The sequence below is a fragment of the Tamandua tetradactyla genome, chromosome X (assembly GCF_023851605.1).
Source record: "Tamandua tetradactyla isolate mTamTet1 chromosome X, mTamTet1.pri, whole genome shotgun sequence".
Lineage (NCBI taxonomy): Eukaryota > Metazoa > Chordata > Mammalia > Pilosa > Myrmecophagidae > Tamandua > Tamandua tetradactyla.
Genome location: NC_135353.1, coordinates 143503633 through 143526254, shown reverse-complemented (window position 1 = coordinate 143526254; position 22622 = coordinate 143503633). Strand labels below are relative to the sequence as shown.

Sequence of the window (22622 nt, the reverse complement as noted above, 5' to 3'; positions counted from 1 at the left end):
GGCAGGCACCGGGAATCGAACCCGGGTTCTCAGGCATGGCAGGCAAGCATTCTTGCCTGCTGAGCCACCGTGGCCCACCCTTAACCTTCTCTTTTTAAATAGTTCATTTAAAAAAAATTCATGCACATGGTAAAAACCCTAAATGGCACAAAATTATAGACAGTGAAAATTAAATCTTTCTCTTTTTCTTGACCCAAGGAAAGGACCCAATCCCCAGGTCCTCTCCCCAGATGCAATAACTAGTCAGTTTCTTGTACATCAATCCAAAGATTACATATATCTTCTTTTGTATACAAATGGTAGCGCATTATACATATGCTCTGCTGTCCCTTACCTTTTTCTATTTAATAATAGATTGGATAGGAGTAGCTATACTAATACCAGACAAAATAGACTTCAAATGTAAAGACATTATAAGAAACAAAGAAGGACACTGTATATTAATTAAAGGGACAACTCACCAAGAAGAAATAACAATCATAAATATTTACGCTCACAATCAAGGCACTCCAAAGTACATGAGACAGACATTGGCAAAACTGAAGCATGCGATAGATGTTTCAACAATAATAGGAGGAGACTTCAATACGCCACTGTCCTCTATAGATAAAATAACCAGACAGAAGATCAACAGGGAAGTAGAGAAGTTGAACAACTTGATAAATGAATTAGACCTAATAGCTCATTTCACCCCCTGGTGCTCATATGACAGCAAATTGTGGTATAAAAATAAACTTCTATCATAATAATATATAACTTAAAACACTTTTAAAAACACAATCTTGTTTTCTCATATTCATTTTTAGATTATCTTAGTCATTTAGGTAGTCACTGCTTCCTGCAGACACAATCGCAGTATTACATAAAAGGTTTTAATGTATTTCCTCTGCAGAAGATTAATTTTAACTGACACTTTATAAAAATTAACACAAATATATTAGAGTTTAGGAACATGTTACATATCCCAGAGGGTAAAAATTAACATGACATTTAAAAATTCTTGGTTATACTTCATATCTAATTTATACCAAAGAAATCCATGCAGTAAACTCTGAGGCCATACTGCCTATCTTAAGGATGGGTTGACAAATTATAATTGTTTTATTAAGCAAGTACACCTTTCAAGTTCCTATGAAGCTGTAATGGCTTGTTGTGCACTAGAGATTTTGTTATTTAAAATATAATTGATTGCACTGTGTACTGTTTGCTCTTGAATAACTTATATTTTCCACCTCAGAGAGATTTTCATTTTGGCATTAAATAATATGAATACTGCATTTGTAAAGTTTTCACTTTGACATTCTTTCCATTGAAAATTATTTTAAAATGAAATATGAGAGGGGTGCAAGGGTAGTTCAGTGGTAGAATTCTCACCCGCCATGAGGGAGACCCTGGTTCGAATCCCGGCCCATGTGTTTCCCAAAAACAAGCAAGCAAAACAAACAAAAACAGACAAAACAAAACAAAATAATTTCAACAAATGGTGCTGCAACAATGGGATACTCACTTGGAAAAATAATGAAATGTGAACCTGTCCTACAGCATACAAAGATAATAATAGTAACAATAATATATATATATATATGAGATAAAGGGGTAAACTGAATTTAATACTATATGTTTCATTTTAAGACTGTGTTACATTATATAGAATAGCTCACCCTTGTTGGGTGTTTAGACCTAAATGCTACTTTTTAGTTGGCATTAATCAGAGTTGTCAAGGTAAGTACTGAACAGTTAAGGAATTAGCAATCCCTTGCATATAAAAGAAATATTTTGGTTCCTGCTTTTTAATTGTCAACTTTGCTTTTACTTGATTTTATCTGCCTTAATGATCCAGCAAAAATCCCTAATGCCAAAACTCAAATCCCTATCATTAACTCTAAAATAAATTTTCCCTGGTAACCTTGGACAGAGTTTTGCCACCAGGCCTTGCCTCTTTTAAGCCCATTTTGACAAAGGTCTGCCCCTATTTACTCCTCTTCATATTTTCCTTTCCACTGTTAACCTCCACCCCCATTTGATTTTCAGGTCTTGGGACACAGAGATACTTCCTCCTCATGCCAAGATAATGCTCCACTTCCCCTACCATTAACTGGTCTTAAAGAGAAAAAACTTAAGTTCCTTAGTTGAGCAACTGAGAATTTCCATTTTACTGATGTTTATTTACCTATTCTTTGCAGCTCACACAGATGCTTTGGTCTTACAGTAATTTACTTCTTTTAAGACCAGAGGCCAAAGATTCAGCCAAATCTGTGAAGAATCTCAATTTTCATGCATCAATTTTTATCCCAAGTCTATCTTATTATCCTTTCTCTTATCTGCCTTTCAAACTTTTGAAAGAAAGAATGAAAAGGGAAAGTTGAATCTTTTAGTGTTCCTTCTTATTGGTGCCTCTGGAAAGGACTGAATTACATGAAAAGGATGCATTAAATATTTCTATCAAGCTCCCAGGGGGAGACAATGCTGTTTATCTGCATAGGACCAATCACACTTTGAATAACAAGGTTTTAAGGCACTTGCATTCTTCATCTTACTGTGAGACTTGTGTTCATAACAAAAGCTTTTATTTACAGCATGTCAACTATGTGCACAAGACTGACTAAAAGGTTTTATGTCATTTAGTCCTCAAAATAACACTACACATTTGCACACCAATGTTTATAGCAGCATTATTTACAATTGCAAAGAGATGGAAACAGCCAAAATGTCCATCAACAGACGAGTGGCTAAACAAACTGTGGTATATACATACGATGGAATATTATGCAGCTTTAAGACAGAATAAACTTATGAAGCATGTAATAACATGGATGGACCTAGAGAACATTATGCTGAGTGAGGCTAGCCAAAAACTAAAGGACAAATACTGTATGGTCCCACTGATGTGAACCACATTCGAGAATAAACTTGGAATATGTCATTGGTAACAGAGTCCAGCAGGAGTTAGAAACAGGGTAAGATAATGGGTAATTGGAGCTGAAGGGATACAGACTGTGCAACAGGACTAGATACAAAAACTCAAAAATGGACAGCACAATAATACCCAATTGTAAAGTAATCAGGTTAAAACACTGAATGAAGCTGCATCTGAGCTATAGGTTTTTTTTTTGTCTGTCTGTTTGTTTGTCTTTTTTTTTGTACTATTATTATTATTTTTATTTTTTTCTCTATATTAACATTCTATATCTTTTTCTGTTGTTTTGCTAGTTCTTCTTCTAAATCGATGCAAATGTACTAAGAAATGATGATCATGCATCTATGTGATGATATTAAGAATTACTGATTGCATATGTAGAATGGAATGATTTCTAAATGTTGGGTTAATTTCTTTTTTTTTCTTTAATTAATTAAAAAAAAAAAAAGGTCACCTTTTCCATGATGCCTTCCCTGGACATCCCATCCAAATATTCAAGAATATGCTTGCTGCTGAATACTCTGTCCCCTTCTCTGCTTTATTCTTTTGCCTTAGCATTTATCATTAATAGAAACATATTTTCTACTTAAAAAAAAAAAACCCACACACAAAGCACTTGAACAAGCAAATGTCCACACTACTGAGGCAGTATCTTCTTTACACCACCATGGTAGCATCAAAGAATGATTTGCAAAAAGTTAAAACATGACTCATATAGATGTAAAATGAATTTAACAAGGAAATAAACATGTTAATAAAGCTGTTTGAAAGAGGATTTGAGAACCAGAGATTGATATAGTCAGTCAAGAAAGCCTAGAGTAAAAGCTGGCTAATATTCCATAAGGAGCAAATCTGAAAACCTCTAGAATTATCTTCTCTACCAAACAGAAATCATGTTAATTTCTTATTGGGCAAAATATATACAAATAAACATGTAGCAACATCTTGAAGTCTAGGCCCTTGTCAATAATAGATAGCAAGATGAAAAACAACAAAAAATATTGTCCTTAGAGAGTTAAAGAGTCTGTGTGGTCCTGTTAGGCAGTGCTACAATATGATATTAAAAAGACATCAAGTCCATCCTTTTGTATTATATCCAAGTTTGGATCATTTTTCTTAATAAAGATAATATATATTACCTCTTAAAAACCTCAGATCCAAGCCTAAATTCCTACTAGACTTTTCCCTCTTCTTAACTCTGATTAGACACTCTGATATTCTCAAAAGTATGTTTCCATTTATTTTCCAATCAGTTATTTTTCTGGGATTTTCAGTTTCATCCTGGATGTAGAAATTGTAACAAGGAAGGGGAGTGTAATGGGTTCCTCTCCTTTTACAGGTTGTCATGGAGCAAAAGTTCTGTATGCCAAACCATGAGCTATGACCTCTATGCAGCTCTGCTTTCTCATTTCAAGCCAATCAAATTTTGGCATTTGCTTGATCGTGCATCTAATGCTTTTGAATTTCCACCTTTTCTGTGTCCTCATAAGGAGATATGTATACTACTTCATCACTGTAGAAAAAAAAATAATAATAAAAAATAATAACACTACAGGGTAAATAGGACTAAAGATAAGGAAAGTTTGGCTTTAAGACTTTGCCCAAGGTCACACAGCTAGTAAATGCCAGGAATTTGGACCTGATTCTAAAGCCAGAGCACTATGGTAACCAAGAAATCAGGATTTAAGGGATGATTTTGATTACTGAACCATTATATAAATATTCCTTTTTGCTTTCTGGCATATTGGGGTAGACAGGAAAATACCTCAAATCTCTGAATTGTAATCCAGCTGCCTTGATCTCTAATAATGGTTATACAGCTTTTATCTTCTGCCCCTGTGATTGTAAAAACTTTATGACTAACCTTCATCTGTACCTAGTTATCCAGTTTTTCAACTTTAGAGTCTTGTAATCACTAAAGATAGCCCCTAATGTTTGTTAATGAAGGGTCTTGGGGCCACCCTGAACCAACGCACACCGAGTCCAAAATTATCTTGATGACCAAGACCAGATCTAACCAAATTGGGCCCACCTGACATACACACTAGCTTAGCTTTAACCTACAAGTCACCTGTACCTCTTCTGCCATTTCTTTCATACATTCTGTGACTAAGCATGTAATCAATTTGTGCATGCTCAATAATTAGATCCCCTCTAATTACATCATCTGGGGCCACTGTACTCATTATCCTAAGCCCTGCCCACCTTTTCTCTAATAAAACTATCCAAATTACTGCAGTTCAGAGAGACAGATTTTGGGCCTCTAGGCCATCTGCTCTCCTACTGCAGGCCTAGTAATAACCTCTTTTTCTCTTTGAAACCCGGGTGTCTCAGGAACTGGTTTTAGAGTGTGAACCCACAGTCTTTGTCTGGTAACACTATTCTCTATATATTGTATGGAAGGTCCTGTCCAGAGCATTTTGAGAGAGGGATGAGGAAACATATCTGCCTTCCAGAGGTCAACGGTATAATGGTAGAAATGGAACATATACATCAAAAGAGAAATAAGAGTTTTAAAAAGTGTTGGGTGAATATCAGAAAAGAAGCAGAGACTATTGAGTTAATCAACAATGTATTTCTATAAAAGAACACTGGGTTAACACATTCATCTCTGTTGTGTTGAACTACAGAAGCAATTCCAACAGAATTTTAAAACTAGCACTGGCACACTTAGCAGATGTAGAGCAAATTTCAAGAGTTTGGAAAAGAAAGCTCTTGGCCATGGAGAGGTGGAATAATTGAAGACAACTTCAGAGAGAAGATTGGACTTGGATAAAGAGCACAGTTCATTTAGGGAAAGAGTGTGAACAAAAGCACATATTGGGGAGACTAAATAGACCTATTTCACTATAGCAGAGAATTCCACAATTTGGAGAGTATACCAGTTACCAATTGCTGTGCAACAAACCATTCCAAAACGTTGTGGTCTAAAACAATGAGCATTTATTTTGCTCACAATTCTGTCAGAGGGTTCTTTTGGCCTGGGCAAAGTTCTGGACCGATCACACCTGGGATTGCTCACATATCTGTGGTCAGTTGGAGTTGCAGCTGGAGGTGAACTAACCCAATATGGTCTCACAATGTCTGGGGATTGGCTAAGGCTATGAAGGTGAATGGGTCAATTGTCTCTCATCATACAGTAGTCTAGACAAGAGATAAGAGCACCAAGAAAGGAAGCCCCAAAGAAATAGTATTTTTCAAGCCCCTGCTTGTAGTTCATGTTTGCCAGTATCTCATTGGCAAATCACATGGCAAACTTATATTCCATTTCCTGATGAAAGCTGGAGAATCGTGAGCATTCTAACAGCTATCACTTGGAGGTAACAGTGAAGAGGAAGTTGGAGCTATTCTGAGAGTTGGGGTTGCCGGGAGAAAGGGATCTTCAAGATTCCTTCAAGGTCTTCACTTGTACGCAACTTAAAATTTAAACTTGTTATTTTTTAAAATTTCTACATACTAGTTGCTCATGATTTAAAGAAAACATGGAACAAAGCTATAAAGTAAAAAGTCGCCTCCTCGCAGCCCCCTCATTTCAACTCTGCAAAGGAAAACATTGTTTCCAATTTTATGGTTATCTTTTCTGGCTTAACTAAGTCTTTCTTGAGGATTTTTATAAATTTTCAGTGTAAGCATCATTGAACACAAGTTACATTAAAGAAATGTTCTGTATAGAATTATTACTATTTTTGTACCCTTTTTAAAATTGAGATCTAGACAAGTGATCTCTACCGTATTCCATTCAGAAAATGTTTATTAAGCATTTATTATGAGCTAGGCATTAGGCATTTAGCCCATAAAAACTTTTAAGGTTCAATCCCTACCTCCGAAGGGCTCATAGTTGAATGTTTTCTCTGACCAGGAAAAAAGAATGACTGTGATACTGCAGACAGGAAATTACAATTTAATACTGCCAGTGCCTTCTTCCTGTTTTGCCAGAAGAGAAAAAGTAGGAATTTGAGGGTGTATTCTCTTTAGACAAGTTTCACTTCTCCTCTGTGATTTCCATAAAACACTTTCTTTTCTTTTCTTCTTTTTTTTTTTTTAGGGGACCAAAATATCACCTTTATTAAGAATAAAACTGGCATTGCAGAATATGACTCGTCTCCATGGGCAAGTGAGCTTCCTAATTCTCAACTGGGCAAGCTTTCTTGTGACGTTGACAGGCAGCCCTGAAAGACCTGGGGTCTCTCCTGCAATACATACCCCTTTCTCTGGATGGCAAAGACCTGAGCAGGATATATAGCTTCTGTAGTCAGGCTGGATCTGGAGGAGAAAGTGGGAGGAGCTGGATTTTCCAAATTTCATAAACTTATCACACGCCTTTCCTGGAAAGAGTTATGGAAGAATACAGCACTAGCTTGGAAATCAGAGTGCATAGAGGGGACTGGGGGACTAGGTAGGGAGGCTTTCTTTCTTTTCTTTTTTTTTTTAATTTCTTACTAAAGTATAGTATGCAGATAGAGAAGTGCACATAGTAAGTGCACAGCTCAATGAACTTCCACAAACGGAACAGACCCAAGTAGCCAGCTCCTAGATCAAGAAACAATATTGCTAGAACCTTAGACACTCATCTTATGTTCCCTTTCACTCATTACAACCTAAGAATAATTACTATCTGACTTCTAATAGTATAAACTAGTTTCCTCTTGTTTTTATGCTTTCTATAAATGGAATCATATAGTATGTATTATTTCGTGTTTGGCTTCTTTTGCGCACTGTTATGTGAGATTTACTATGCATAGCTGTAGAATTAACGACTTTTTTTTTTTTACTGCATTGCAAAGTAATGGATTGGAACCCCTCCTTGGATTTATTTACCCTCTTACAATTAACAAGGAAGTGACATTGTTGAGATTACAAAGCTTTTATCCTAGGCACAAGACAATCAGTGAAGGAAAACTGGTTCTTTTCAGTCTTCTGACACAGGTCTGGCTGAAATTTGGGCTGAGGAGTTAGCTACTTATTGCAGAATTCACTTGCCCACCCCAAATATAGAAAGTACCTCCCACAAAACCCTGTGAAACTTGAGTTGCCTGGGAGAAGAGTTACACCACACAATTAACTACCCTCAAACAAGTAACTACTCTGTTTTTATTCCTTCAGGTTTTCAAGTCATTACTGCAAGCACAATCTCACAGTAAAAGGTAACTTCCCAGGGGAAGTTTTAAGGTGTGTACTCCAAACTTCTGTGGGTTGAATAGAATTGCATGATGAATTTCTTAGCAGCTAACGCTTAGGCTAGCCTACCATTAAGAATGAGGAGGTTGGGAAGACAATGATGTGTTTCCCATAGTTGCTTCATTTTAAGAATCACCTGGGATGCCTATTATAAATGCAGATTTCCAGGCCCTTCCCCTGGAAATTTGGTTCATTAGCTCTAGGGAGGGACCTGGGATTGCTAAACTTAACCATATCAGTGATTCTTATGATTGGAACAAATTTAGAAAACACTGCCCTAGGGCAATAATTTTCAGTCCTGGCTGGGCATTAGTATTAGATTCTAGTTTTCAGTCATTCTGGTGTTCAGAAACAATGGACTAGAACAACAATTCTCAAACATCTTGATGTCAGATACTTTTACACATTTAAAAATTATTGAGGATCTAAAGAGTTTTATGTGTGTTATATCAACATCTACCACAACAGAAATTAAAACTAAGAATTGTAAAAATATTTATTAACTAATGTAAGAATAACAATAATACATCCATTGCATGATAATATAAATAACATAGTTTTTTAAAATTTTTTATTAATTAAAAAAAAATTACAAGAAACACAAACATTCCCAACACATACACTCAGCAATTCACAATATCATCACATAGTTGCATATTCATCATCATGATCATTTCCAAGAACATTTGCATCTGTTCAGAAAAAGAAATAAAAAGACAATAGAAAAATAAAACAAAAACAGAAAAAAAAATTTACATACCATACCCCTTACCCCTCCCTTTCATTGATCACTAGCATTTCAAACTAAATCTATTTTAACATTTGTTCCCCCTATTATTTATTTTTATTCCATATGTTCTGCTCATCTGTCGACATCAGACACAAGGTTTCCACAATCACACAGTTGCATTGTGAAAGCTATATCATTATACAATCATCATCAAGAAACATGGCTACTGGAACACAGCTCTACATTTTCAGGCAGTTCCCTCCAGCCTCTCCATTACATGTTGGACAAGGTGATATCTACTTAATGCGTAAGAATAACCTCCAGGATAACCTCTCGACTCTGTTTGGAATCTCTCAGCCATTGACACTTTGTCTCATTTCACTCTTTCCCCTTTTGGACGAGAAGGTTTTCTCAATCCCTTGATGCTGAATCTCAGCTCATTCTGGGATTTCTGTCCCACGTTGCCAGGAAGATCCACACACCTGGGAGTCATGTCCCACGTAGACAGGGGAAGGGTGGTAAGTTTGCTTGTTGTGTTGGCTGGAGAGAGAAGCCGCATCTGAGCAACAAAAGAGGTTCTCTTGGGGGTGACTCTTAGGCCTAATTTTAAGTAGGCTTGACCTATCCTCTGTGGGGTTAAGTTTCATATGAACAAACCCCAAGACTAGGGGCTCAGCCTGTAGCTTTGGTTGTCCACACTGCTTGTGAGACTATCAAGAATTCAGCTTGGGGAAGCTGAGTTCTCCCCCGTTCTCACCATTCCCCAAAGGGGACTTTGCAAATACTTTTACACTCACTGATCAAATCACTCTGGGATTCATCAGGGCATCACCTGGACAAACCAACAAAATCTTATGTCCTACCCAAAGTTCCAAAATATAAATAAAATAGTTTTGATTTTTAAAAAATTAGAAGAGTGATATCATTTTCTATGTTTACAAACCTCCTTACCTTAACGTCTAGTTTATAGAAGATGACTAGATTTTGCATTTAATCTTTCAGGATATGTTGTTTTGATTGAAGACTTCAAACTTGAAGAATATGAAGAAAATTCAGCTTCTGAATGTAGTTGGAAAAGGGAAGAACAATGTAAGAGATTTTTCAGACCATTGTAGATATTCTTTGACACTAACCAAACCTACATGTAAGTGATCATTTCCTAAAGGTTATTTGTGAGGTGGAATCTAAAACCATATGAATGAACTTTTCATACTCTGTTACATTGAAATTCATTGGTTTTTCATGTACTTTGAAGTCATCTTTTACCATTGCATGATTTTGTAACATCATGGATTGGTCACTTGAAAAATATTAGCTTGCTGAGTTCTGCAGACCTTCCAAATGTTGACACATTTCATTATACAATATCAAAAATATCATATATGTTTAATATCATGACAAATCTCATCATAAAAAGTCTTTTTAAGTAGTAGAATCTATCAATATCTCACAGTAGTGAAACAAGTTTTTCCAAATTTTAATTTCCATGGAAAAATTTGAATTTTATCATTGGCAATATATACTGTAAATTGTTTTCCTCAAAGGGATGGACCCCCTTCATTCATTTCAAGAAAATGTCTGTCAAATCCCCAACGATGAATAACCATAGTTTGTCGTTCACTTGTTCTTTCAGGTAAAAATGGTGTTTCATGAAAGAAAGTTGGTAGTTCAGCTTGCAACTTAATTGCTCAGATGCTTTTCCTGGAAGTATCTATTCTATTTCAACATGTAGCAGAAGTACTTCACAGATTTCCCATTTCATCACACAAACTGGTTTTAAAAATGTACTCAAGGGTCAAGGTTTAATAAAATTAATCGTTTTTAGTGCTTCATCAAGGACAGTCTTAAATTAAACAGGCTGTTGTCTTTGTTTTTGTTTTTATTGCAAATGCATAGTGGCAAACGATACAATGACTACTAGGGGAATTTGGTGCCACTGCCTTGATTCATGCTAAGGAATCAGAATTTTCTTACTGCTTTTGTACCATCACTGCAAATGTCCATACTGTGAAAAATGTAAACATTATCTTGGTATTATTATGGAAATAGTTTTGATTTCATGGGACCCCCCTGAAAGAGTCTTGGGACCACACTTTGAAAACCACTGACCTAAACGAACATAATTGTTCTGGTTTGCTAGCCGCCAGAATGCAACACACCAGAGATGGACTGGCTTTTAATAAAAGGGGATTTATTTTGTTAGTTCTTCAGAGGAAAGGCAGCTAACTTTCCACTGAGGTTCTTTCTTACGTGGGAAGGCACAGGATGGTCTTTGCTGGCCTTCTCTCCAGGCCCCTGGGTTCTCCAAAGGCCTGGGCTGAGCTGCAAGTGTTGAAATGAGGAATGCCGAGCTGCTTAGGCTGTGCGACGTTGGGCTCTCTCATTGAAGCACCAGCCAATTCATTCATTGCAGCAGGCATGCCTCCTAGCCGACTGCAGATGTAATTAGCAACAGATGAGGTTCACATACCATTGGCTCAAGGCCACAGCAACAGAACTAGGTGACTTCACCTGGCCAAGTTGACAACTGAATCTAACTACCACAATAATGCAGTATTAGTAGGGGAGGTGGATGGGACAAGTTTAACATGCATTTACCCATTTATTCCAGAGACTGAAACACCTACCACATTTGGGTTATTTACTTATTTATTATCTTATTTAAGCTGCACAGTATGATTAACAAAGTAGATATTATTATTCTCATTTTAAAAATAAGGAAATTGAAGCTCAGAAAGGTTAGGTAATTTGTCCGAGGTTAAGAAAGGACCAGCATTCAAATCCAGGGCTTCCTGATTCTAAGTTTGTCCTGTTGCCTCTGCACCAAACTGTTTTTCTTCTATTGAACCACTTTGAGTTTAAATTACAGCAGTTTAAGACTTACTGAGGACATATGAACTAAGTAACTGTTCTCAGAACTTTAAATGTATTAACTCATTTAAGCCTCTCAATAGGTGAAGCTCATATTAGCCCCATTTTAGACATGAGGAAACAGAGGAACAGAGAGGTTAAATAGCTTTCACGAGGATACAGAACTACTAACTAAGGAGCAAGGATTTTAACCCTAGCAGACTGGTTTCAAAACCATTTCGCTAAAATCATCTCCTAATTAAAGATAGTAATGAGAATGTGGAAACACACCCCTCAAACATATAAAACTAGGATACTTAAATGCTTGAAACAAATACTTTTGCTGTTGCATATAAAATATCATGTGCTTTGGATGGTGTTTTGATTTGCTAAAGCTGATGGAGGGAAGTGCAATGGTGGCTCAGTGGCAGAATCCTCACCTGCCATGCCAGACACCCAGGTTTGTTTCCCGGTGCCTGTCCATGCCAGAAAAAAAGGTAAACCTGTTGGAATGCAATATACCAGAAATGGATTGGCTTTTAAAATGGGATTTATTAGCTCACAAATTTACAGTTCTAAGGCCACGAAAATCTCCAAATTAAGGCATCAACAAGACAATAACTTCTCTGAAGAAAGGCTGCCAGCATCTGGGACACCTCTGCCACAGGGGAAGGCTCATGGCAGTGTCTGCTGGTCCTTTTTTCCCAGGTTTTGTTGCTTTCACCTTCTGGCTTCATTGGCTTTCTCTCTCAGCTCTTCCAGGGACTTTTTCTCTATATGCTTCTGGGCCTTTTCTGTCTTTTCTCCTCTCAAAAAAGGATTAAGACCCACCTTGAATGGGCTGGTCACATCTCAATTGAAATAACCTAATCAAAACGTCCCACCTACAACAGGTCTACATCCGCAGGAATGGATTAAAAGAACATGGCCTTTTCTGAGGTACATAATCACTTCAAATCACCACAGATGGATTGTATGGCATGTGACTATATCTCAATAAAATTGCATTAAAAAAGAAAAAAATGCTAATTGTATAGCTTTTAAACTCAGTTAATTTTTTAGACTTACCTTTGAGCTCAATACCGTCACACTCAATGAAAGTGTTTTAAAATGAAAAAATGTATAATGTGATCAAAGGTCTGGGTTTATTTGTTTCATTTCTTTAAGGAGAGGCAAAATCATGTGTGGAAAAACCTGCTTAAGAGTGTGGAAATTTAGGCGAGCACTGAGAATAGAGACCTAAAAGGGGCATAGTTCAGTTTACATTTTCAGATTTTCAAGATCAGGATGTGGTGGCTGAGTCTGCAGATGGGAAAATGATGTGGTCTGTGTCACACTAAGCATATGACAGATACCCATCGAAGAGCACACCTGTTCCTGGAGAAGACCAAGACACTGGAAGAACACGGGTGTAACAACAGAACTATTTCCTTTGCCATTTACCACAGCAAGAATTAGTCATTTAAGGGTATATTTCCTCTTTCTAAAAATAATGCCAGTGGTATTGTTACTCAATCCACTAACATGTCTTTATACATTAACATCCAAGACAAGAGCTCTGTTTTGTAAGTGGAGTTCCTTGTGAGACTCCTTGTCCAGAAAGAAAGGTTATTCATTTCTACCTATGAAAACGCATAAAAATGCAAGTAGCCCCCAACTTGGTCCTTCCATGTGCTCTTTGAAGACCCCCTTCTCCTAGACCATGCCTGGGATAGGGAAATAGGAGTTCCTTCTCTGTCCCCTCCCATTCCCCTACTGCAGACCCTGCCATGGAGTCTGACTCTACTTCCCTGCCCTGCCACATCTACATCTTTCTTTCTTCAGTGCCTCATCCTAAGTCCTGATTGCCCCTTCTTGCCTTTCCTCAGGTAAAAAGCATGGAAGAGGGTCTCTGCAAGAAGGAAAGGGACTTTGGGGTCAAAAAACCCTCCTCAGTGAGCAACAACATCTCTAACAGCAAGAAAGGAAACTCTGTTCTGTAACTAAGAACTCCAGGTTTTTTAAGTGCTCCTCCTTTTCTCTCACTCCTTCCACTTGATCTGCTTCCCTTGAGGTTTTGGTCTCTGCTTCTCAACCCAGCCAAGAACTCTCCAGTAATATGAATGAGAAAGGAAGGGACAACCAACTTCCCCTCTCCTACCTGTCCTCCTTTTCCTAGCCTCATCAACCCTCTCATGCCCACACCAGCCCCTCAGCTCCAAACCCAATATGGGTTTCTCCTTCCTCAGACCTCCACATTAGGGTCTCCATTCTCCCTTCCTAGAACTCCAGTCCCTACCACTGGTATCTTGGAACTGAAAGATCTACTCCCCCAGTTAGAGCAGTCTCAAAGGGTCAGGAACCTCTGAAAACATTTCCCCTAGAAGCTTTGTTACACCTAGTAGCTCTAATCTATAGTACTTTTAGCATATACTCCACGTCCACTGTGCTTACATTACCTTTTGTGGGCTAGTCTCGAAACTTAACCACATTTCTATCAGCTCATTCATTTGACAGATTTTTTTTAAACACATAGTCTAACCTGGAATTGGTTTAGGCATTGAACAAAACAAAGTCCCTACATTCATAAGTAAGATCAATCCATTAGATTCAACTTGAGAATTATCACTAGGGATAAGCAGAAATCCCTACCACAATCCAAGAATTACAACACAAATTTAGCCTAAGCCACTCAGAAGGTTGGCAGAAGACCTGATCCCTTAGAAATCAGGGAGCAGCCATTAATTCTCCAGGACTTCTAACCTCCATATAAAGAATAAAGGAAGATCAGTAAACAAGCAGAATCCTCAGAGCTGTATTAGGAAAGGGACTAAGTGAGGATTCTGGGCCTGGGAGAGCCAAAGAGTGTCAGAGGAAGGGAGGTTGATTCCCTCCTGGCATCTGTCCCAAACATGGTGCAGAAAACATCTCAAGCATCTTCACACAAAGGCAGGCCCAGGCTGGTCTTGAGAGGCCCTCCCATTAGGGCATCCTTACTGAGGTGAAGAAGACTACAAAAGACATGAGAACCAATGAGGACAGCAACTAGGATAAACAGGCAACACGGATGTGTTATGAATCATACCTAGTGGATTGCATCTAGGCAGGAATTTCCCCTTTCCATTTACAAAGTAGATCAAAACTATGGGTTCCTCAGATTTTCAACAGTTTTTTTTTTCATAACTTATTTTATTGTTAACAGGGATGAGTCTTCAGATTTTCAACAGTTTTGTGCACTCTCCACAAAGTTCTCCTTCCCTTTCTGTTTCTACTCGCTGACCTCGGCCATTTCCATTCTCTCCAGCTTGAATTGAGCAACTCCCTCCTCATCATTCTCTAGCCCCTAGCCAATTCCCTACCACCCACTCTGTACTTCTTGTTCTTTGCTTAACCCCCATTTTCTGCACCTCCTGTTCTAAAAGTCTTACTCAAAAAGGCTGCCTTCCACTTTAATCATTCTTGCCACCTAGTGACAATGTTGAAAATTACAGGGAACTGAATTGTAATAGATCTCCAAGAGCTATTGTAAGTAAAAAACAAACAAGATGTTGAATAGTGTTTGGAGTATGCTACCATTTATGGGACTGATCTATCTATCATCTATCTATCTATAGATTTTCACATGCATATCTCTGGAAGAGTATGTAAGAAACTATAAAAACTCCCTTTGGCAACTTTTGAAATTTATATCATGTTCATGTATTACCTTTTCTAAGAAAAGAGCAAATATTTAAAAATAAAAGGTGGGAGCTAGCTGGACAATAAGTCACAGGGCCCACTTGGGCTGGTAGGGATGAAGCTGCCGGGTGCATAGGGGCCATGCCGCCTGGCCCTCAGCCTGCCCCGCTTTGGTGCCAGGATGGTGAACCTAGAAGCCATGGTGTGTTGCTATCTTCTTCACAAGAGGTGGGTGCTCACCCTGGTCTTTGGGCTCTTGCTTGTCAACTTCCTCACCGGCATTTTCAAGCAGGAGGAGAGGGAAGTAAGAGATTAGAATTTTCTCCAAGTCCAAGACCAGGATTAGCCCATTCCCTGGAAAGTGCAGCTTAACTCAGTCAGTATCAGTTGACCAGGCAATCAGCACCATAACTCCATTCAAGGGAAGCATCTCATCATGGATGAACTAGGATACGTTTGGGAAAGAAAGGATCTGCGGTGAATGGCTGCTGTCATGTCAACATCCCTAGCACAAAACACTACTGCTTTGTTCAGTGGCTGCTGCAGTACCTGAGTACTGTATTTCCTGCTGTCTGCAGCCCAACAAACAACTTCTGAAGATCTTCCTCAATCAGGCAGCCATGGCATCCCAGAACCTCTTGGTGGCAGTGGAAGATCACTTTGAACTGTGTTTGGCTAAATGCAGGATCTCGTCCCAGAGTGTGAAGCATAAGAACACCTATAGGGATCCCGTAGCAAAGTATTGCTACAACTAAGAGCCCTCCTGAGCTCTTCCCTGCATGACGGGATCAGAAGATTTAAAGCATGAGCGAAAAGTGGCCCTGTTGAAGAACTGCCAGTCTGAAGCCAGACTTCAACATTCAAACCTGGTGCATTGGTCAGAGGACAAAGGCACTGTGGTAAACGACTTGGCTTCATTCATCCAGTATCTTACCAGATAGAATTGTTCTGTAAAGCAAAGTGGAAACCAGCCATTCACATTTGCAGAAGACAAAACTACAGGCCAAGCTTTGGGTAATGCTCACATTCTTGAATGTGGTCCTATGAGGGAGCTGTGGTTTGTATTCCCACGTGTTGGGAGCCAAGCTTTTATTCTCAGTTCTGATTTGGGGCCTTTCACTGTAAAATTATTTATCAGATCTCTTTGGATTAGTGGGAAAGAGGTAATATCTTGTTTGGGAAAATGCTTTGCTTTTAGTTGAATATATTCAAGGAAATTATTTATATCATTGTCATTGTTCTTGTTTTATTGTGTTCTTGAATCTCATAAGTTAAATTATCCTTTTGCTGAGATAAAATGCTTTGTCTTAGAACATGGATTTTCTCTCCAGAGGATTATTTTTGTTTTTGTTTTAACAGCATCTTCAGGAGTAGGCCTTGAATACCAAGGAATTAACCATATCCTAACACACAAAATTACACGAAAAGTCAAAGGCCCTATTTCATTCTAATTCTGTGCAATACTTCTAGCAGTTGGCACCACATGCACGGCAGGTTCTTTTCTAGTGGCATTTGAATATGCTTGTATATCTATGCGAGAGAACAGTCTAACTAGAAACGCTGACTTGCTGTCCTGGAAGACTCTTGTTCTCATTTCTTTGAAATTGCTGTGTTCTACTCTGCCACAATGCGAAAGGGACCTCAGGAAAATCATGGGCTGCCTCATCCCCATGTCCTATGGGAGAAGCTCAGTGTTTTGAGTCAGTTCTTAAATGAAGATACATTAGCAGCTTGCTGGGTATGTTCATTATTTATTGTTTTCAGCAATAAAGATGTAATAGGTGCAAATACTCAGGTTTCCTATGATTTGCAATTTAAATATTTCATAGTTTACATTTATTTTTTTCATGGACAGGCACTGGGAATTGAACCCGGGTCTCCTGCATGGCAGGTGAGAACTCTGCCTGCTGAGCCACTGTGGCCCACCCCATAGTTCACATTTCAAAAAAAGAAGAAAAGGAAACCCAACTGTGATGTAAAGTTCATGTTTCAGCTCAGCTTGGTTATAGTGTCTGATTGTTGGGTCAAGCAAGCACTAGCCTGATTGTTACCGTGAGAGTATTTCATGGATATAAATCATCAGGAAGTTAATTGCATCTATGCATGATTACATCTACAATAAACTGAGATTGCCTTCAATAATGACAGAAGTCTCATGTAATAAGTTGAAAGCCAAAAAGAAGTATGATTTCAGCTGTCGGAAGGAAGAATTCTCATCTCCATTCAGCTAGCCAGCTTCTCCTGGGGAATTCTTCAAAAACCTTCATCCCAGCTTGTGGCCTGCTGTATGGAATACAAACTTGCTCATCCCCACAGGTGCAGGGACTATCAGCTTTCTTAGAGAGTAAACTGTCAGGCAGTGGCTTTTTTTTTAATTTTTAAAAAATTTTACAAACACACAATCCTCTTTCCTTTCTTTCCCTCCTCTGGTAACCTCTAATTTGCTTTGTAGCTCTCTTTGCTATTTCTAGTCATCTCTTACGGGTGATGTTATATAATTTTGTCCTTATGTGTCTTGCTTATTTCATTTGGGCATGATGTTTTTGGAGTCCTTTCATGTTGTAGCATGTCTCATAGCTTCAGTTTTTCCTGTGGCCCAATGATGTTCCACCATGTATGCCACATTCTGTTGGGCCATTCATTTGGTAATGGACACTTGGGTTGTTTCCAGCTTTGGGCTATGATGAATGGTGATGCTATGAACATTGGTGTACAAGGATTTGTGACCCTGTTTTCACTCTTTTTGGGAGTATGCTTTGGGGTGGAGTTGTTGGGTCAGGTGGTAGTTCTGTATTTAACTTTTTGAGAAACTGCCATATCATTTCCATGATAGCTGCACCATTTTACATTCATACTAACAGTGTACTAGAGTTCCAATTTCTCCACATCCTCCCCAATGCTTGTTATTTTCCATTTTTAAAATAGCGGTCATTCTTGTGGGTGTGAAGTGGTCTATCATTGTGGTTTTGATTTGCATTTCCCTGTTAACTGATGATGTTGAGCATCTTTTCATGTGTGTATTGGTCATTTGTATATATTTTTTGGAAAGATATCTACTGAAATCTGTTGCCCATTTGAAAAAATAAAATAAAATTATGATATGAGAGAAAAAGCCAATTTCCACTTCTAATTGTGTTATAAACAAGATAATTAAGAAAAACGTTTGTCAATAGAAGGGCAGCCTGCAAAAATTAACAGTGGCTACCTTTGAAAGATGATATTTCAGAAAGTTGTCCCCTCCCTTTTTTCTTATTTCAGTTTCTATTTTTTTAAATGAATATGTTTTACTTGTATAATAAAAATAAAATATGTTAAAGACAAAATTATAAAAAGGTACAGAATGGGGGAAAGAACAAACACATATGTCATACACATTTCCATATAGCCCTTCCTAATAGCTGCCCAGTTTGAACATAAACTATTTTCTATTATTTATATACTCAATATACTGAATGCCTCATTTTTTAAATTAAAAACTATCCAGATATACCTTCAAACCTCCCAACAGACCTGCCTGAGAGCCCCCTCCTCAGGACATTATCAGTCTATCATCACCTGCTACATACCTTCCCAAGAATAGCTAGTATACAAATACCTTTGGGGCACTGCCATTTGCCTTCCACACCCTGTCCTGTCTTCAACATCATTCCTTCTTTATCCATTAACCATTGAATCATTCATGTCATAAGTACTTTTTGACAATACCCACTGTACTAGAAGCAGGGAGGTACCTCTTGCCATCAAGCAACTGTCTGTGTTTGACTTCCCAGTTTGAGACTACCAAGGTTGGCTAATAGTTTCAAGTCAGAATATCATAAATGCTTTAATATAGAAAATATTTTAAAAGTACTGCTGGAGGGTATTTCAGCGGTTAGAATGCCCTCCTTTCATGCGGGAGACTTGGGTTTGATTTCCCGGACCATGCATCAAAAAAAAAAAAAAAAAAAAAGTGCTACTGGGATGAGTAGTTATGACCAGGAACATTGAGAATGATTCAAGGGGAATACACATTGGAGTCAATGAATAATGAAGAAACAATAGCCATGTACAAATTGGTGAAAGGAAGTTGCAGAGACCAGCAAGGGTAAAGGGAAGGATATGTGAAAGTTGTAGCACATTGAAGGAGTAGCCAATAATTCACTATAGTTAGAGAACAGAGACTTGGGAGGGAGGGGCAGAGACAAGGTGAGAAGTGAAGGTAAACAGAATAGAAGACCCAGGAAAACGGTAAGGATCCTGTATTAGTTAAGGGTCTCTAGAGAAACAGAATCAGCAGGAGATACCTGCAAATATAAATTTATAAAAGTGTCTCACGCAACTGTGTGCATGCAAGAGTCCAGGATCCATAGGGCAGGCCACAAGCTGGCAGCTCCAATGAAGGTCCTCAACAAACTCTCAGGAGAGGCTGGATGACTGAAGCAGGAAGAATGACTGTCTCTTCTGAATCCTCCTTAACAGCCTTCTGGTGATTAGCTTAAGCACCACTCATTGCAAGTGACATTCCCCTTAGGAATGCCTTAGGATGGCTTAGGATGCAGCCAAAATGGTCATGATATAAGTCCATGAAATGTCCTCACAGCAACAGACAGGCCAGCACTTATGCAACCAAACAACCGGGCCATCACCTGGCCAAGTTGACACATGAACCTGACCATCACAGTCCACCCCTTGTCAATCTGGCAGCTTTACACATCACCTTAAACCACATTTAATCTCTAAATAGAAAACAATGCAGACACATTTTTTCTTAGCCTATCAATACTCAATTGCTGTGAATACAACCAAAAACGCATTAAATCTCTCCAGAATAGGGTGGATTCCTCAGATAAGATTCACTCTTAAACTTGATATCTTACAACTTAAATACTATAACATGAACAAAACAGCTTATGTCATGATAAAGGGGATAAAATAAAGAGGAAAACAAAGATATCTGATTTATGTATAGGTACATAGATACTAATTACAAAGCAAAGAAGAAATATTCACACCATTACACTCCTCATTTCTGTAACTGATCACGTGGTCATAGTTCATATTTATCACTACCTTCTTCCACTACCCATTCCATGTTCCCTTTACCCTCGGCAAGCACCTCAGCTGCTGTGGTTCTTTGCCTGGTGGGGTGACCCAAACCCTCATTCCTGAAGTTTTGAGTCACTGGTAGTCCTGCCTGGATTAGTTTGTTGCAGTTTTCCATTCATTTTCATCACAGAACATGGTAGTACTAAGAGACACCCTAGGGGATCTCCTATATCCCCAAAAAACTCTTCTTTACTGCCATTGAGTAATTCAGTCTTATTTCCCCCTGACAGTCAAGGTCAATCATCCAAGTCAGTAAAGTAACCCCTGTCTTGGCTTGTTGATCCAGGGGCATGAGTAGCCCAAAGTGACCAGGTGGCAGTCTTAGATTCCAGTTCAATGGAATCATTGTTGTTTCTCCTGGTGGAAGCATTCCCCCTTCTGGAACTAAAACCTGTAGACCAGCAGAGCTCCAGGTTGCAGGGACAGGAAGCAAAAATTTTCCTAGTGGATCAGTCAGGGTAATAGTGAGTGGTGGCAGTCCCATTTCCACCCCTTGGTTCCTGGATCCATGGTCCTGGCTATGGAAGAAACAGCACCATACAGTAAATGCTAATTCAGAGCATATACAGCCTCCTGGAGAACATTACCCCAGCCTTTCAAGGTATTGCCACCTAGTTGGCACCATAATTGAGTTTTCAAAAGGCCATTCTGCCATTCTACCAACCCAGCTGCCTCTGGATGATGGGGAACATGGTAAGACCAGTGAACTCCATGAACGTGTGCCTATTTCTGTACTTCATTTGTTGTGAAGTGGGTTCCTTGATCAGAAGCAATGCTGTATGGAATACCATGATGATGGATAAGGCATTCCATAAGGCCATGGATGATAGTTTTGGCAGAATAATTGTGTGTAGGGAAAGCAAACATACATCAGAGTATGTGTCTATTTCAATTAGAAGAAATCACTGCCCCTTCCATGATGGAAGTGATCCAATATAATCAACCTGCCACTATGTAGCTGGCTGATCACCTTGGGGAATGATGCCATATGGGGGTCTGAATGTGGGTCTCTGCTGCTGGCAGACTGGGCACTCAGCAGTGGCTGTAGCCAGGTCAGCCTTGGTGAATGGAAGTTCATGTTGCTGAGCCCATGCATAACCCCCATCCCTACCACCATGCCCACTTTGCCCTTAGTCCATTGGGAATGACAGGAGTTGCTGGGGAAGGAGGCTGACTGGTATCCACAGGACAGGTCACCTTATCCACTTGATTATTAAAACCTTCCTCTGGTGAAGTCACCCTCTGGTGTGCATTCACAAGGGGTACAAATATCTTCATGTTTTTAGCCCACTCAGAAAAGCCTATCTGCATACTACTTCCCCAGACCTCTTCGTCACCAATCTTCCAATCAAGCTCTTTACAAGTCCCTGACCATCCACCTAAACCATTAGCAACAGCCCATGAGTCTGTATACAAATGCACCTCTGACCAGTTCTCCTTCCAAGCAAAATGAGCAACCAGGTGCACTGCTCAAAGTTCTGCCCACTGGGATGATTTCCCCTCAACACTGTTCTTCAGGGACATCCCAGAAAGGGGTTGTAGTGCTGCAGCTGTCCACTTTCAGGTGGTACCTACATATCATGCAGAACCATCTATAAACTAGGCCCAAATGTTCTCTTCCTCAGGCAACCCACTGTAAGGAACTCCCCAAGAGGCCATAGCTCTGGTCTGGGAAAGAGAAGGTAATGTGGCAGGAGTGTAGGTCATGGGCATTTGGGCCACTTCCTCATGTAACTTACTTGTGCCTTCAGGACCTGTTCTGGCCCTATCTCGTATATACCATTTCCATTTTATGACAGAGTGCTGCTGTGCATGCCCAACTTTATGGCTTGGTGGGTCAGACAACACCCAGCTCATGATAGGCAACTCAGGTCTCATGGTAACTTGGAGGCCCATGGCCTCTACTAAGCCTCTACTAAGGCCCAGTAGCAGGTCAAAAGCGGTTTTTTCAAAAGGAGAGTAGTTATTTGCAGCATATGGTAAAGCTTTGCTCAAAACTCCTAAGGATCTACATTGTGATTCTCCTATAGGGGCCTGCCAAAGGCTCCAGACAGCAGTTCTATTTGCCACTGACACTTACAACACCATTGGATCTTCTGGACCATATGGTTCAAGTGTCAGAGTAGCTTGTACAACAACCTGGGCCTGTCACAGAGCCTCCTCTTGGTCAGGTCCTATTCTAGTTTGCAACTGCCGGAATGCAAT

General features: G+C 39.1%; 1 protein-coding gene across 2 annotated transcripts; it reads left to right on the top strand.

The window, feature by feature from the left end:
- Nucleotides 1-15513: 15513 nt before the first annotated feature.
- On the top strand, nt 15514-16087 carry LOC143671462 (SREBP regulating gene protein-like). 2 transcript variants are annotated; one of them, XM_077146629.1, is made up of 2 exons: nt 15514-15636; nt 16031-16087. In XM_077146629.1, exons 1-2 carry the CDS (start codon nt 15514-15516, stop codon nt 16085-16087), a joined length of 180 nt encoding a protein of 59 aa, XP_077002744.1. The 2 variants fall into 2 exon arrangements, with proteins under 2 accessions (XP_077002744.1, XP_077002743.1); XM_077146628.1 differs by having other exon boundaries at nt 15911-16087.
- The last annotated feature ends 6535 nt before the right edge of the window (nt 16088-22622 follow it).